This window comes from Talpa europaea, assembly GCF_964194135.1.
Source record: "Talpa europaea genome assembly, chromosome: 1".
NCBI lineage: Eukaryota > Metazoa > Chordata > Mammalia > Eulipotyphla > Talpidae > Talpa > Talpa europaea.
The window spans coordinates 40,648,905-40,666,920 of NC_140073.1; the positions used below are offsets into that span (position 1 = coordinate 40,648,905).

The 18,016-nt window shown below is 37.7% G+C and overlaps 1 protein-coding gene across 2 annotated transcripts in view; it reads right to left on the reverse strand.

Moving 5' to 3' along the window:
- Positions 1–604: 604 nt before the first annotated feature.
- The window catches only part of UEVLD (UEV and lactate/malate dehyrogenase domains), a gene marked incomplete at its 5' end in the record, with an annotated part of 34,357 nt that continues 16,945 nt past the window's right edge, over positions 605–18,016 (reverse strand). For both annotated transcript variants that reach the window (XM_084250220.1, XM_084250219.1), the window contains 5 exons: positions 605–819; positions 2,158–2,281; positions 3,866–3,926; positions 12,480–12,653; positions 13,683–13,853. In XM_084250220.1, the coding sequence (XP_084106346.1) occupies positions 652–819; positions 2,158–2,281; positions 3,866–3,926; positions 12,480–12,653; positions 13,683–13,853 (698 nt within the window). In that variant the 3' untranslated portion in view covers positions 605–651. The remainder of the gene's footprint in view (positions 820–2,157; positions 2,282–3,865; positions 3,927–12,479; positions 12,654–13,682; positions 13,854–18,016) is intronic.

An 18,016-nucleotide genomic window follows, 5' to 3' on the forward strand; every position in this document is an offset into this window, starting at 1 on the left:
TAAGTGTCAACACTATAAAGCTATCCACAGCCACTCCAGCACTAGTTTGATCCCCAGTAGGGAACCAATTCACAGGGCACAGCATACCTCTCCTGTCTTGCCTGCTGCTTCCCTCAGCAGTGTACTTCAGTAGATTTTCAGTGTATTTCAGTAGATCTGCCTGTTTTGCTCCCTATTCTGTCTCTGGTGAATCCTCTCACCACCCCCACACCTCTGGCCTACACCCCAGCTCTTGTATGCATAAATAAATAAAATAAATCTTTAAAAAGAAAAAAAAAGATACTAAGTTCTTAACCCTCTATGTGTTGGCAAATTAAATTGACCCTCTCTTTTATGTAACTCTACAACTTTAGAATCAAAATTTCATTTATTTATTTATTTGTTTGTTTGTTTGTTTATACAAGCCCTGGGTATAGTCAGAAGCACGGGAGGGCGAGAGAATTCACCAGAGCCAGAGCGGGGAGCAGAACAGGCAGAAGGACCAAAGTACACTGCTGAGGGGAGCAGTGGGCCGCAGGAGAGGACTGCGCGCCATGTGGGACCCTCCTCCGGTGGCCGGGGAGCAGCCGGGGATCGAACCGGAGCTGCAGAGGCTGCGGGCAGCTTCGCAACCCAGCGCTCAACCGCTGTGCCACCGGGGAGGCCCTAGAATCAAAATTTTAACTGTTCTTGGAGACCATGGATTGATGATGCACTGCTTTGGAGTTTCTCAGTCAGTATATCTTCTTTCACTGTGGTTTTGATGACTTCAGACACCCCAGTGGTTCCAAGGATGCAAGGCAAACTTAAAAACACTTCACTATTTATACCATAATATCCCTGAAATGAAAAAGATAAAGGGGTTACAATAGCTGAATCTCTGAAAAAAAAAATTATAAATATAGGTACTCTTGATTTTGTAGTCTTAGCACAAATTATATGTTTATAAATGATCTGTTCACTTATTTTTTTAAAGATTTATTTATTGGGCCTCCCCAGTGGCGCAGCGGTTGAGCGCTGGGTTGCGAAGCTCCCCGCGGCCTCTGCGGCGCCGGTTCAATCCCCAGCTGCTCCCCGGCCACCAGAGGAGGGTCCCACATGGCGCGCAGACCTCTCCTGCCGCCCACTGCTCCCCTCAGCAGTGTACTTCGGTCCTTCTGCCTGTTCTGCTCCCCGCTCTGGCTCTGGTGAATTCTCTCACCCTCCCGCGCTTCTGACTGTACCCAGTGCATGTATAAACAAACAAACAAACAAACAAATAAATAAAACATGCCTCTAAAAGAAAAAAAAAAAGATTGATTTATTTTATTTTTTAAAGAATTATTTATTTATTTTATACAAGCACTGGGTACAGTCAGAAGCGCGGGAGGGCGAGAGAATTCACCAGAGTCAGAGCAGACAGCAGAGCAGGCAGACTGAAGAAGTACACTGCTGAGGGGAGCAGCGTGCGGCAGGAGAGGTCTGCGCGCCATGTGGGACCCTCGCCCAGCGCCTGGGGATGGAACGGCACTGCAGAGGCTGTGGGCAGCTTCGCAACCCAGCGCTCAACCGCTGTGCCATGGGGAGGCCCTGTTCACTTATTTTCTAAACTCAAGTTGTTTCAGAAAATTTTTGTGACAATGGGAGCAACTTGGTGAAAGACACCCACTTTGTGGGGAGGTAAGCTAACCCCCTGCAACATGGTTGCACACTGGGGGCTAAAAAAAGATTGTCAGAGTAGATTCCCCAGGAGGGCACAGCATAGGCTCTGGGCCAGTCAAATACAGTAACCCATTTAAAATTTTCCTTTCTGTTTCTATGTTTTATTTTCCTCCTGTGTGTCATTTTTGCTTAGGGTAAAGTAAAGAATGAACTGAACTGGAGAAGCAGACTGGTGATTTAGCTGGCACGTCAGTCTGGGGAGACCTGGCTGGCTGAGGTGATAAGTGACAAATAGAAGTAGTTTATGGTATATATAAATGCTTCTTAGGGATTCCCAAAAATTACATGAGGGAGATAGAAGTCCAGACTTCCCATAGCCAAGTACAACAGGGCTTAGACCAAATTGCCTCCTCCAATGTGTTACTCTAAAAGCTAGTTATACTGAAGACACCTGGGTATCAGGTGAACAGTACCTTTTTGGGTTTGATATTAATATAGAAAGTTTAAAATACGATGAAAAATGAGAATAATACTTACCTTTGCTAAAACTGATACAGAATGCACTTTCTTTTTATCATTTATAATACTGTCAACCAGATCAGCCACTGACAGTCCAACAGACCAGGATTTTTGACCTTTTACTCTTAACATTTCCATTGCTCTAGGATTACAAAAATAAATAAATAATAACAAAAACACCAACCATGGTCTCAGAAAATACACAAAACACGCACATTTAATTTTGCCTTCTGTTTAAGGTATTGATTAGACATTTTTATGACAGAAAAATAAGAGCTATCTAGCAATTGTTAGGTACGTGTAAAGATAATCTAATGATTAAGCTTTTCTTAAGATATCAGACAGTTCACAGAAAATATGAATGGCGTAGTAACATTACTAAACTAGTAATATTTAAATATGAATTAAAACAAACATACTAGTTTATCAATATTGGCAATGATTAAAGAGATTGATTATTACTTCTGGAGAAGCAGACATTACAGAGAAGTAGACACTCTTATAACTGCCACTGAGAGTATAAAGTGATCTTCCAGGAAAAGATCTGACAGCATTTCATGTAGAAATTCCAGGAATTTATCCTACAGCAATATGCTCAAATGTGCAAAGATATACATAATAACCATGCTGACCTTGTTTTGAGACCACACACATTTTGGAAGAAACTGTCAAAAGTGGTGGCTCTTGATACAAGTTAGATTTCTATGTATAATATGGAAAAATGTCCATGATTTTTGTTATTAAGGAAGCAAAACAAGATGCAAGATAATATGAATAGCACAAATCTATTACAAAAACAATAAAAACAATGTCTGCAGAGCTTTAGAAAAAAATGTTTGGACATGTGGACACTAAACTTTTTAATAGTGGTTGTTTCTAGAGAGTGGAATTACCCCACTTTTTACTGTATAGATAGGTACATACTTAAATTTTATAATAGCATACGTTCTTTTTGTAAATAATAAAAATGAGCTAAACATGTTTGAAGTTCTTCCTTTTAAAAACTCTAAATGTTGGTTTATACAGAGAATCAGACTAGCATGGATTATACAACATGCTATCTTCTCAATGAGAGAATACTCTGTCTAGTTGTATTCTAAAAACTATTAGCTGAAGGTTTAAAACATTTTAAAAAATCTCCAAAACTCAGACTGCAAGAAACCATATTATTTTGTGTTGCTGAAGCAACAAATGGCATAAAAATATATATTGATAGTATGTACAATCTAATGTATATGGCCCAGATTTCTGGAGGGCCTCTACATAAATACAAAAAATACAAGGATCTGCTCATTTTACTTTGTTTTTGTCTGAGCCTATAATATGGCTTTTCCACTCATATTAATCATATTTAAAAATATATTTATATGTAATTAATAAATATCACTTTTAAGTAGTATGGTCAAATTTTCTTCTACATTAAGAAAATTCCAATGTCCTCATGTTAAGATCCAGAAGCAATAAACTATTGTCTATAAATAAGGAGCCAGCTCTACCCTTTAAATATCAACTGTGTATCTGAAATAAAGTGTGCAAAGCAGCCTTAGATGTACTTTCAGAAAATAAAAGAATAGAAAGCATTGTTCCCTTGTACTTTTGGATATGTCCATACTAGCTCATTTTGTTTGCAGAAGCCTAATAAGTACATGCTGTATAAATAGCTTTATGTTAGCCAGGAAGTACATAATTTTCAGTTGGATAAATGCAAATCTACATTCACTCTTACCTGTTGGAAAGCTGCACCTGAGAGTTTTGACTCATTACTTCTTGACCACCCCACACGGGTACTAAAAATAAAATGGAAAATTAATTATATTTTGTCAATAACTCTTAGGATTAAGATGTAATAAATGACTGCAGTCAAAGGTACCTGTATTAAGCTTTACAAAAACATTTTACCCACTCTGGCAACAGCTACATTTTTCAACTATGGCAGTGAATGTGCTATACCAATTACCTTGGATGAAAAAGACTTCAATCACTCCAAAAAATGATCCCCAAAGTCTAACCTGTTTTCATTCATCCACAATTGTGTAAGGGCCTTTTTACTATCTAAGCAGAAAACTTTCTTTCCTTAGTAGGCTATGTGTATTAGTCTCCTAAATGATGCAAATACTTAGCATTTGTTCTGTTGGGAATCACACTAAGAGTAATTCTTTCACAGGGTGAGAAATAATTTGGTCACCTATTTTGGGCTAGGCTTCCACAGTTGCTAGAAAGGCAAGGCCCTGTTTTCTTTTTCTTTCTTTCTTTCTTTTTTTTTTTTTTTAAATTTATTATATTTAGGGCCTCCCCTGATGGCGCAGCCGTTAAGCACTGGGCTGTGAAGCTGCCTGCAGCCTCTGCAGCACCGGTTCAATCCCTGGCTGCTGGCGAGGGTCCCATATGGCGCAACAAATCTCTCCTGCCACGCCCACTGCTCCCCTCAGCAGTGTATTTCGTCAGTCTGCCTGTTCTGTTCCCAGCTCTGGTTCTGGTGAATTCTCTCACCCTCCCGCGCTTCTGACTGCACCCAGTGCTTGTATAAATAAATAAATAAATCTAAAAAAAAAAGATTTATTATATTTATGCATACAAGAGCTGAGGTGTGTGTGTGGGGAGCGGTGAGAGGATACACCAGAGACAGAGTGGGGAGCATAACAGGCGGATTGACTGAGATACACTGCTGAGGGTAGCAGCAGGCAAGACAGGAGAAGTGTGCTGTGTCACATGGGTTAGCTCCCTGGCCGTAGATCAAACTCGTGCTATAGTTGCTGCAGATAGCTTCATAGTGCTGCAACTTAAACTCCTTGAGCCACCAGGGAGACCCTAGGGCCCTGTTTTCTAAGTGTCTTTGGGATTACTTATTTCTTCTCAATGCACCATTTATAAGATTAATATAAAAAAATCCAAAAGCTGTGAATGTGAACTAGATATTTATACTAGATCTTAATATTAAATTGAGAATAACATTTCGAAACCTTTCTACTATTCACCTGTTTCTCATCTATGGGAAGACATTCTTTGACACAAATCTTTGAGTAGGCAAAACAAGATTTATCTATATATGACTATCTTATGTTTAAGACATAAATCGTAAGTTGCATTAAGAATACAAGCCATTTCTCAGCGAAATAAGCCAGAAAGAAAAAGAAAAATACCGGATGGTCTCACTCATAGCAGGAATCTAGAAAACTTAAATAAGGGACCAGGAAAATGAATAACTATAAGAAAGTGAAAATCAAAATCAACAAAAAACTATGAACCAGAGATACTCTATGGGGGGTAGGGGGCGGGAGGGGAGGGATTGGGGTTAAAATAAGGGGGTTGCAATTGTATGGGGAATATAAAAATAAAATTTATTATAAAAAAAAAGAATACAAGCCATTTAATGATGTGTCAACACAAATGACACCATATGGATCCAGATGCTTCTCTCTTTCTCAAACTGAACATAAGCTCCTGGGGACAGATACCATGTGTCCTTTTGTGTGCTCTCACACTTACTCTTTAGCATGGTAAAGAATGCACAGGAGATGATGCAATTCATAGTTGTTTTTCACAACTGAGGAAAACATACTTGCTACAAGTCAAGTTCAAAAACAAGGAAAATTAAAGTTTTTATGTTAAGTACAAAAAAGCAAAGCAGAACCAAAAATTATCATATACAAATATAAATATATGTGGACAGATTAAGGGATTCTAAAAAATGTTTTGCTTGATCAATTATTTTCTTAAAAAATGTTGATACATGAGTATATTCTTGATAAATGGAAAATTGCAGGGAAATATCTGCTAAATGAAATATAGCATGTACAGACTTTGGAAAGATGAATGAAAGGGGCAAGGTAAGCATAAGAAAAGATAACAGACCCACAAAAATCTGGAAATTAACTTTGAATACTACTGCACTATACATTACACAAAGGATCACATTCTTTATCCTTCCTCTTTGAGTCCTAATTTAAAGAGCCATGAGAAAAGAATGTTTGGAGAGAGGAAAGAAGCTTTACTGTGTTTAAATTTGCTTGTGACACAGTCATTAGAATTTTCAACTAAGTTTAGACCGAATTAATTATTTCATTTTTTTGTTTATTTACTGAACAGCTCTTTGAACTTCCTAAATGTCTGGGTCTGTTTCTCAAGAATAATAATCCTCTGGTTCCAAACATTTTAATGAAAATATGACTATGGAATAGCTCTTTTCCATTAGGTACAGCCCTACCCCTTAGATAAGATGGATACCCAAGAAGATGATCTAATACCCTGGTGTGAGTGAGGTCCAGTCCTTCAATTTCTAACACACCGCTTGAAGGAGTTATCTGCAGTTTTACATATAATTTTAATATCACAGCTGAAAATAGCAGCACCAAAGAATATGTTCTGTTGACAAGCTAATTTGGTGAGGCATAATATGAATGACTTTTGAGTACAATAAGATGGTGTCATGATCATTCATTCATTTCAAAACATATTTACTGAGGCCATCCCAACTCAAGGAATTTTCAATCTGAGGGAGTGAAAAGACATGTAAACATACAATTGTAACAGTTTCATAATGGTGACAATAGAGGCATGAACTTACTTAACCTGGAGAATGGGGAAAGCTTCCTGAGAGGGGTGCCTTTAAATCTAGTCTTAAAGGGTGAGTGAATGTTCAGGGAAAAGAAGCATCAGGAAGTACAAAGGCAGGAAGCAAGAGAGTGAACATGAACCATTCGGGGAACTGTAAAGTAACCATTTGACAAGCATAGAATTCCTGGCAGAATTGTAGAAGCTGGGGAGGGAATCAGGAAACAGATCCTAAAGGGTCCTGTAATGTCAGATGATTCCTCCCCTAGGATGTAGTTGTCATTTATCTCTGAAATACTTAAAGAGAATAATTTTATAACCTGCTATTCTTTTAATTGTTATTGAATCCTAATGTTTTACTTTAAAACATAGTTTTACATATCCTTTTGCCAACTTCTACTTATCATCATTTTGCCAATCACTGTAATAACAGCTATTATTTACTGAGTTTACACTGTACTGGACAGTGTACTAAATACCCTAGATAGATTATCTAATTGAGTCAGAGGGAAAGCACCACTTTGGAGTCAGAGCTGGTTTCAAATCTCAGTTTTGCCCTTACTAGATATATAACCTTGGGCGAACTATCAATACTTAAGTCTTAAGCTTCAACATCTATAATTTGAAAAACCACTACCTCCATCACAAGGTATTCATAAAATTTAAATGAGATATACAAAGCATAATATAAAGAGTAGGCACTCAGTAAAAAATAATTATAATTGCTATTATTGTGATAGTATCACATGCAAAAATACAACCAGTAGGTGTCTACATAATGAAACCAGCAGAGGGAGCCTGTGATACATTTTTGGCTTCAGGGCTAAGATAAGTATATTTTAAATAACTATGGATGTAATTATCTCTGAAACAACGTAGAAAACAGGATAAAAAGTGATCTGATAGTGGTAGCTTATCAGGAGATAGGGAATGGGTTGGAGAATACGTAGGTATCTTCAGTGGAATCAGTATTTTCTTAATTGAGTGGATTCATGAGTATTCTATTATGATTTAAAACATTCATGTACATGTATTTTAAGAGTCAAATATTACTTAATACTAAAGTGATCTCAAATTCACAGAACAAACATCCCTCTATTTCTAGTCCCCATTTGAAAGTTCAAGACAGAACCACCATGTCCCTTTCTTATGTTTTTATACTGTTTCTCTTGGACCTTTCTCATAGAAAGTCAACATTGCCTGTTACTCTAGTCATTTCCTGTATGAAACTAAAAGTATCCAAAAGACAGGATCAGGTTCTCACACATTTATAGCGCCAAATGCAGCCAGCACAGCACCTTAGGCTTATTCATAAGTCACACCATCCTTTACTGTCATCACAATTTGACATATTAATACCATCATATATTGAAGTGTTCTTATTCAGTCAAAATTAAGTTTTAGGAGGGCTGGTAAAATACATTTTGATATATCCAGTAGTTAAAAATAATGAATGAGATCTCTATATGTTATTATGTAATGATTTTCAATTAAAATCAGTTAATTTCAATTAAAATCAGTAGGGGCCTCCCTGGTGGCGCACGGGGTTAAGACGCAGCACTATGAAGCTATCTGCAGCCACTGCAGCATGAGTTCGATCCCCGGCCACATGGTGCAGCAGACCTCTCCTGTCTTGCCCGCTGCTCCCCTCAGCAGTGTATTTCAGTACATCTGCCTGTTCGGCTCCCTACTCACTCTCTGGTGAATCCCCTCACCCCCTACACCTCTGGCCTGCGCCCCAGCTCTTGTATGCATACATAAATAAATTTTAAAAAAAATCAGAAAGTAAAAGGGCAAGGAGGAAAATGATATATGATGTATGTTTCATATATGTGCTTGCCTATACACAGACTATTTCTAGAAGGTTACACAAGAAGTTGATAACTCTGATTACTTCTACTGAGAGGGACTAGGTGTCTTGCTTAGAAAGAAGATTTATTTTCACTGCATATCTTCTTGTACTATTTAGTATTTTGCAATGTAAATGAATGATTACTTTCAAATGGAAGAACAACTTATTAACATACTTTCAATGGGGAGAAGGTGCCCACACAAAACTCAAATTGCATCAGAATAAAACAGAAGTTTAACAAAATAAACATCATAAGACAATATATGGTTAATTACCATATAGTTAGCAATAGTTTCTAGCTCAAATGAGTGAAGAAATTACTGTGCAGTGATCTGATTAGAAAAAGATTCATAGTATAAAAATAGGGGCCTTGCCCTAGACCTTGAAGGATGAGATTTGAATATGCTGAGAGAGAGTGAGAAGAGAATATGGGGGAGGTAAATGCAAAGTGGGCAAAGGTCCCTGTGACTAAAGCTGTGGTGCCCCCTCCCGCGGCCGAACTCAAATGATAACAATTAAGTCCTTGATGTTCAGCACAGTCAAGGCACCGAGCACGCGGGAGGAACACCTTGAACCCCGAGAAGATGGCTGCTGATCGTTGTCATCATTTTATGAAGTTTGTTTTCTTTGTTGCCTAGCAGAATAAGTTACCCATTAGCTGTTTATCTCTTGACTCTAAAGAATCTACCTGGTAATGGTGTTATGAATGAATTTTCTCATACTAACAACTTTTCCCTAATTCTTTTAATAACTCTAATCTTCCTTGTTTTATGAAAGTGCCTGAGAAGAGGCTCATAAGTTAATAATTATAGACTACAATTATGGAATGTAGTCAGGAAACTTCCCCCAACAGCCAAGACCTCACTTAGAAACATTCTATGTTATTAAAAGACATCCGTGGCGACCACTTCAAGGAGGTATTGTGAAAAATGTAGTTAATATAAAATCCCAGTGACAAACTGACGTCATCTACCTACATGGTAAGAAAAAAGTTATTATTAAAGAAAAAGAAAATAAAGCATACTAAATCACTAATACAATATAATTGAGTTAAGGTCACCATGGAGTTCGTATCCATCACTTTGTCAGGGAAATCAAGGCACTTGTATAGAACAAGGAAAACAGGTTTGGAAATAATGTAGCCACAGTTACACCTCATATATGGTTAACCACATACGCTTAGTTTCTTGTAATCATTATTTAAAAAATTGTACCTTGCTATGGAACACTGCACACATCTTTTATGAAAAAGAAGAAAATATATCACTTTTGTCATTCATGATTGATATCTCCTTTTGTTGATCTTATGTAATCTAATACTGTTTGAAAATGTATAAAAATGCATAATGATTTGAGCACATTACATTCAGATGTTCACTCTAGAAGTGTGTCTGTCTGTCATTTATGCGCCAAATCCTTGACCACCCTGCACAGCTTCTCATCCCTGAGTCTGCCCTGCTAATCTACCGCTGCGCTAGTCCGCAGCATAAAGCAAAGAAGAGCAAGGTTAGAAACAAGATCTGAGTTTCAGTTCTTTGACCCTAACAGCTATAGTCTCTTGGGCAGGTAATTCTTACCCATTCTTGCCATTCCTGTATCCATTGTTGGTACTCTTAAAGCAAACGTAATCAATGATTCCTTGGGTCCCTTGCAGCTTTCTAATATTACTACTGACGTGACTGGGAAAGAAGGTTTTGGGACTCCTTGAATGCAAAGCAAAGGAATTTAATGTTTTAGTCAGAGGAAATCAGTGAAAGTTTCCGAAAAGAGGAATATGATTTAGGAAGATTAATTGGGCATCATTTACAGGGTAGTCTAGAGGAGAAAGAGCAAACTAATGGGGGAGATTTGTAATATTTAGATAAGCAGAGACTGATATAGGCCAGAAGTCAAATGGTAGTAGTGAGGAAAATTCGGGGTTTTGGGCTTAAGTGTCCAGACATTCATTAATCTAATACATACACTTCAAGTTTTTGTTTGCTGCCTTTTTCTGGGGCCCTACTGATTAGTGTTTAGTGTTAGGGAACATTTTGGGCCTGAAACATAGTTCTGTTCCACTGTTTTTGTAAAGGTTTATTCTATGGCCTGATTCTTTTTAGCACAGAACTTTCCAGGTAGCCAGTACAGATCTCTACAGATTTAAAATAGATTCTATTTTATCAAAATAACTTTCTTAAAAATTACACAAATACTATATATCCAAAATTAGAAAACAGAAGAGTAAAATTTTTTGGTTTTCTCTAATCCAGATGGGAGCACTGTTAATACACTGTTTGCTTTAACGGCATCAAAGCATATAGGAAGCTTTAAATTCCAAGAAAATAGTTTTGAGGTGATTTGCTTAGTGGAACTACTGTCTGACTCCTCTTTAACTTCTTTTTAAAAACTGAGGTGTACACTGGGGAAGGGGAGGAGGGAGTAGGATCAAAACCAGGGGGGTGGGAATTGTTTGGGGACTATAACCAAGATGAAAATGCATACATTGTGCAAAAATGAAAAATGATGTAAAAAAATGTATTAAAAAAATAGAACCAGATGGGATGTAACACTAAAAAAAAAAAAAAAAAATTGAGGGGTATTGCTATTTAATGTGCACGGTCTTTTTTTTTAGCTCACTGGTGAAACGATCACCTCTCCTCATAGACTGAGTTCTTTTCTACATTGTGCTGTACACTCTAGGATGCATGGTGAATAAAATAATAGCTGTGTATTTCAAATGATGAAGCCCCCAAGTGGCCTTTCCAACACATCACTCTCAAATACTTTTAATGGTTCCCAGAGCCCAGGAATCAACTCCAACTCTGCATTTAGGTATTCAAAGATCTCCAAAATGTGATTTCAGCCATGCTTACTAGGTTGAAACTTTGAAAGAACTAGTCTAGATTTTTTATCCCATGAACACACCATACTTAACTATGTAACTTTGTCCGGTTCTGATTTCCCATTCTTGGAATGTCTTTCCCACTCTTCACTACCTATTCAAATCCTATTCATTCTTCCAAAGTCCAGTTCAGTGATATGGCCTGTATAGATTATATCTCTAGTCATTTTAACCTGTGTTAAAAGCTCACTGTGTGTCTAAGCATTCATAAATGTCTGTAATATTCATCTTGGTATTTAATCAAAAAGTATCCTATACTTTTATTGCTAGTTAAATATCTTAAAAATGCTTTTCTAGTTGCCCTAAAATAATTTTTAAGTATGATGGACAAGACTGCTCTGGGCCTCTTCTATAGCACACCCTCACCTTATACAGCAGTGAGTAGAACAGACTCCCATCAACTTGTTTAAATCAATAAAATGAAAACAGCATTTTTATCACCAGACCAACCCAACTTCATAGCATGAGGGAAATGATAAAGAGTAGAGAAAGAGATTCTCAAGACAAACAGGGGAAGCATTCTTTTGGGATAGGAAAAGGGGATTTCCAATTCAGGGAAGTCAATGCTTTTTTGTCGGAGGGAGCAAGCAAGAAGCTGTGAAGAAAGGCCAAAAGGATAGCAAGGGAAAATTCTGTTTAAATGATGAAAAACAGGCAGATGGTATATATCCAGGGAGAACTTAGACTGAACTTAGGAAAGGTAAACAAGGTGGAAGGGTGGAAAGAGTAAAGAAGTCTGCATATGTTTTAGGGTTTATTTAAATGTTGCTTTCTAGAAAATTAAACTTAAATTACCAGGACTCTGAAATTCAATTAAAAAATTCTAAATCCTGACTTTGGGGGCTTGCCTAATCTTAAACTTACAGAAAAGTAAAATCAAAGAGAATGATATATCTGCAGAGTGTATTCAGGGCCTGTCACACAGAAGGTACACAGATGTGGAAGAAAACACCACAATTCTGGAATACCTAGAGATCATGAATATCTGATATTTGAATGCCATTGTCCACTAATGATTTAAGTTATCAATATATCTAATGAAAACATATTTTTTACCTCTGTCTTCTCCCTGCTCACCAATAACCCATACTTCTTTTCCTGAAGTCTGTGCCTTTAAAACATTTGTAATAATATATTGTAATCTCTGAGAGTCCAGATTGCATCCAATTCCAATCACTTGATTTGCAGGAAGGGCACTCAGTTTCCATGTCACATAGGTCATAATTTCCACTAAATATGAAGATTAAATATTGCAGACAAGGTGAAAATATAAAGATTTAAAAATATATACTTCTAGCCTAGTTCATAAACAAGATACTTATTTCACTAAGCATGTTAGAGCTTCTATAAGCACTTCTTAGTTCCTAGATGCACCATGAGGCACAATATGTTTTAAATGTACTTTAAAAAACTAACCAGGTTTCAGCATTAATTTTATATAACTTTGTTGCTAAATATAAATTTAGAATAGGAAACAATTTCCTAGTATAGATAAGCAAGAAAGATGAAAACTGAGTACAAAAAACCCAGAAAATAATCTTTTTTTCTATTGGTCAAGTTCTCTTTTATATCAATTTTTAGCTGAATTTCTATTTTTAAATTAAAATACTGATTCATATACCACCACTAGCACTACGCTATGCAGCACAGCATTGTGAAAAAAACAAAACAAAACACAACTACTCTTTTATGACATGTCAGGAATTAAAGAGAACAGTCCATCAACCATTCATTACAGGAAAACAAGTGAAATACACACCATTCCCTCATATTGAGAACATTAAAAAAATCTACAATTTACTAGATTTTTACAATTTAAAAGTTTACAATTTGAGTTTAGTACTACCTAGTTCTTCAGAAATACTTTTTTTTATGTAAAACAGTTCCAAAATAATTTACAATAAAAAAGATTAAAAATATACTCTGGCATGCTCACTAACATTTTATGATGCTTTAGAGTTAACAAAAGATCTTTCATTTAAGCCATTGCACTTTTCTTTTAGGTGTTTAACCATTTCCGCACTGAGGAAGGCATGGCTAGCAACCTGGAACTTAATACCACATTATATAAAACATTGTAAACTATAACCTTCTAGTTAATGTCACTCATTAGAAATAAGTAGTTGACAGAATAAATACTGTATTGCTTATTATAAGAGCAATACTCTAGCTGTTCCTTTATAAACTAGTTTTTTGACATTTATCCGTAAGGGCAATTTTCCTGGTATTATGGGCCATAAGTTAATTTAAACTTTTTACCTGGTTGAGATGCAACGAGCATGACACTGTGTTGACTATAATGTCCCAAAGGGGGAACCAGGGTTCTGAACATATCTACGTTGCTCTGTACCACGTCCAGGTAGGACTCAGATCTACCCAAAGAGTTGACTGTGAAGATCACCACCTTAGAATGAGCAGAGGCAGACAAATCTAATGAATAAAAAGAAATAATCAGAGATCAAAATACATGTTTTAATCAAGTTACTGTTCATGTTAAGAACAAGTCATTCTACTTTTCTATAAGTAAAGACATGGGGGCCTCCCTGGTGGCGCAGTGTGTTGAGCACAGTGCTGTGAAGCTGTCCGCAGTCTCTGCAGTGCCGGTTCGATTCCCGGCCAGCCAGGAGCTACCCACATGGTGTGGGAGACCTCTCCAGTCTCACCCACTGCTCCCCTCAGCAGTGTTTTCAGTCCATCTGCCTGTTCTGCTCCCTGCTCTGTCTCTGGTGAATTCTCTCACCCTCCCGCACCTCTGGCCTGTGCCCCAGTTCCTGTATAAATAAATAAATCTTTTTTTTAAAAAAAGTAAAGACATGCTTGCCAGGGGTCAAGCCTACCTTGGGAGGAAGTACATAGTGTGCTGAGATTTGCCTCCAGAAAGAGGATTAAGAGCATGAGTGTATCCCAAAGGGAAAGACAGCAATAAAGTTAAAATACAGGGCCTCCCCAGTGGCGCAGCGGTTGAGTGCTGGGTTGTGAAGCTGCCTGCAGCCTCTGCAGCGCCGGTTCGATCCCCAGCTGCTCCCCGGCCACTGGAGGAGGGTCCCACATGGCGCGCAGACCTCTCCTGCCGCCCACTGCTCCCCTCAGCAGTGTACTTCGGTCCTTCTGCCTGCTCTGCTCCCCGCTCTGGCTCTGGTGAATTCTCTCACCCTCCCGCGCTTCTGACTGTACCCAGTGCTTGCATGTATAAATAAATAAATAAATCTTTAAAAAAAGAACCTCCGAATAAGGATAGTTTTTTAAACATAATTCACAAATTTCATTTGAAAAATAAGTAATAGGAAAAACGAACCTATAATTATTCACATCACTGATTTTAAAGTGTGAGTTTAGGAGTCTAGAGTTCCTTGAAAGTAACTCAGGCCATCCAGGAAGAGTAGTAATAAGTGGAAAGGCAGCTGGCAGACAGGGTTCCAGGCCATATACTTAGACGTCTCCAGGCAGAGTAGCTCATTCTTGTTACAATTTTATTTATTAAGGATTCTACTCCAAAGAGGAAAAGAATGGTTTGAAAATCTTTAAATGAAGGCAAATGTCTTGGTTTATTTTTCACTGACTTTTTCTTAGATTGAAGCCCAGTGTCCTTGGTTTTTAGGTGCTTCTTCAGTCGGACCTACATGTAAGGAACTGAAAGGACTTAGAAAAGTTGAGGAATCCACTGATCCTCAGTATACATATCCTAATTTTACAAATACATTACTCTATTACACAGTGTGTTTTACAATGAGTATGTGCCAAAACAATGGCCAAACATTATCAGCCTTAACCACAACAGAAAAATGATACAGTAACGAGAATTGCATCAGTCCAATTGACATTCATAAATGAATATTAGCATCCCAGGGAGCCAATGAGTAGATTCCAGAGTTTATAGTCTTAATTATATCTGTAAGGCCATCTTTCTAAACAAGCTTCAGAAGGAAACACTTGCACAATGTGTCTATGGAGAAATGCATTATCCAGTTTCAGTTCATATTCTGACACAATGGTGGGGGTTGACTCCCAAAATGGAGTCCTGGGTTTTGATTATGGTTCTTCATGACTCTCTGAAGTAAAATTCCTGTTAGCTAATGTTCAGAATAGATACTTCGTGATGAGTCAAATCCTCAAGAATAGGACGACATTAGAACTAGAAGAATATAGTTAACAATTCCTTACCACTTATATAAGACAGGTACTATTCTCAGAGCTTTCATTTAATTGAAATCTCTCACTTAATTCAATCCACAGCACACTATGGAGTTAATATCATCCCCATTTTACAGACAAAGAAGCTGAGGCACAGATCAGTAATTTGCTCTAAGTATAGAGCTAGTGAGTAACAGCCTCATTCAACGCCAGACAGTCTGACTTCAGAGTGGTATTAAACACTATGCTGTATTTAAAAACTTAGTCCTATGTCTTCATAAAGATGAGGAAACTGATATCTGGAGATACTAGGTGACCTGTTCATATTATTAAATATCAGTAAATAGTTTAATTTATGACCTTAGCACCCAACCCAATCTATCTTGCCATGATCATTTCTTTCTTCTCTCTTTTTAGCTTCCTCGACTTAGAATGATAGAAATGTCCTCACCTTCAATGTTGACTTCAGTAAACAGGAGTAGTAGATTGCTGCACCTCCCCTTGCAGTGACCTTCAGGGCTAATGGCTGTTGCCATGGTCCCTGAGGTCCAGCGTGGGCAAGGAACCATGCACGCAGGGGGAGAACAGCAAACTCCCTAAGATGCAGAGAAGCCGAATGCCTGCCAAGAGATAACAACTACCAGAAGCCGCCACAAAGACTTAAAAGGGATGCTGACCACACGGAACCTTATCTCGCTTTCTCAAGGCCCACAAACTTTATTCTACTATAACTGTCTTTCTAAAATCTTTTCTTTTCCCGGCCTAAAAATGTCATTCATTGCTGATTAAAAAACATATGTAATCTAATAACTAGGCTAATTCAAATGAAACATTTCTAAACTCTGTGTAATAATAGAATTGTTAGTTTCATGATTTCTCTGATTGTGTCCTTGGCTTTGTTAGCTTTGATCTTATGAAAAGTATATTCACCCATGCTAATTAATAAATAAGTTAGTGGTAGTGAGTAGTTATTAAAACAAAAAAGTAATTACATAGAACAAAAGAAAGAATTAATAGCCTGTCGACCAGAAATGTAGCTAGGTCCAGATGTAACTTCAGACATAGATCACTGCCCTGTCAATGATAAGCTAAACCTATGAGCCAGCTGGTTTAGTTCACTGATAACCGATCCTATGCCTTTAGAAAAACATATATATACTGACCACTGACTCAAATTAAATTGCACTCAGATTTACACTCTCTTGAAGTGTGTCTGTTTGTCACTTCTTTCGCCGACTCCCTGACCACCCTGCGCGCTTCTCTCAACCCTGAGAATTCTTCCCCAGAATATGTCTCTTTCCTGATACTGGTTTTTGCTTAAATACTTTCCATCTGGACTACTTCTCACTGCACTTAGCTCACATGTGACAAATATGTTTAATTATATGTTAAACCTCTATGTACTCTACAAGAGCATGGATTATGTCTTACTTTTTCATCTCCAAGATCTATAAGGTTAGCAACTGGTACATTTTCCTTACCTCTTTACCCATCGAAACCGTCCAAATCCTGGAAAGTTCAGTATATATCACAATCTTACTCAGGTGAAAGCAGTGGCTCCCTCCATTCAACTCTGAGAGTCCTCACTGTGTGTCATTCTCTCGACAAGCAGTTTTGTTGACTCATTACTTTCTTGCCACGCATTACTGTTCACGTCTTGCATGTATGTCTTTCTATCTATACCTTCACCTGCTTCTGAGCAAATAGGGAGTTCTGCATTTTTATCAATCCTCTAGCACAAGTCCTCAAGCATGAGGCTGGTTGCTTAAGAATAATCTGGAGGGCCTCCCCAGTGGCGCAGCAGTTGAGCGCTGGGTTGTGAAGCTGCCCGCAGCCTCTGCAGTGCCGGTTTGATCCCCGGCTGCTCCCTGGCCACCGGAGGAGGGTCCCACATGGTGCGCAGATCTCTCCTGCCGCCCGCTGCTCCCCTCAGCAGTGTACTTCGGTCCTTCTGCCTGCTCTGCTCCCCGCTCTGGCTCTGGTGAATTCTCTCACCCTCCCGCGCTTCTGACTGTACCCAGTGCTTGTATAAATAAATAAATCTTTAAAAAAAAAAAAAGTAACCTCACTTTAAAAAAAAAAAAAGAATAATCTGGAAAGCTTAATAACATTACAGGTTATCTCATGTTCTAAAGATTGTACCCAGTGCTTGTATAAATAATAAATAAATCTAAAAAAAAAAAGCCCAAATGTAGCAAAGTACCATTCCAATATGATGAATCAGTTGTAGTATAATCACCAATGCCTGTCATCATGGGTCATTACTAAAATATCCAAAATTATTGTGCTTAATTTCCAAAAATTATTAATGTACTTTCCCATATCAAAAATATGAGATATTAATTATATTTAAAAAATTTTTGTGTAACAATAATCACATACTACCAGTATAACCAAAATTAATGAGTGTGGACTCATTCAACATTGCCTAGTTGGTGGCAAGCACCATGCACTACACACCT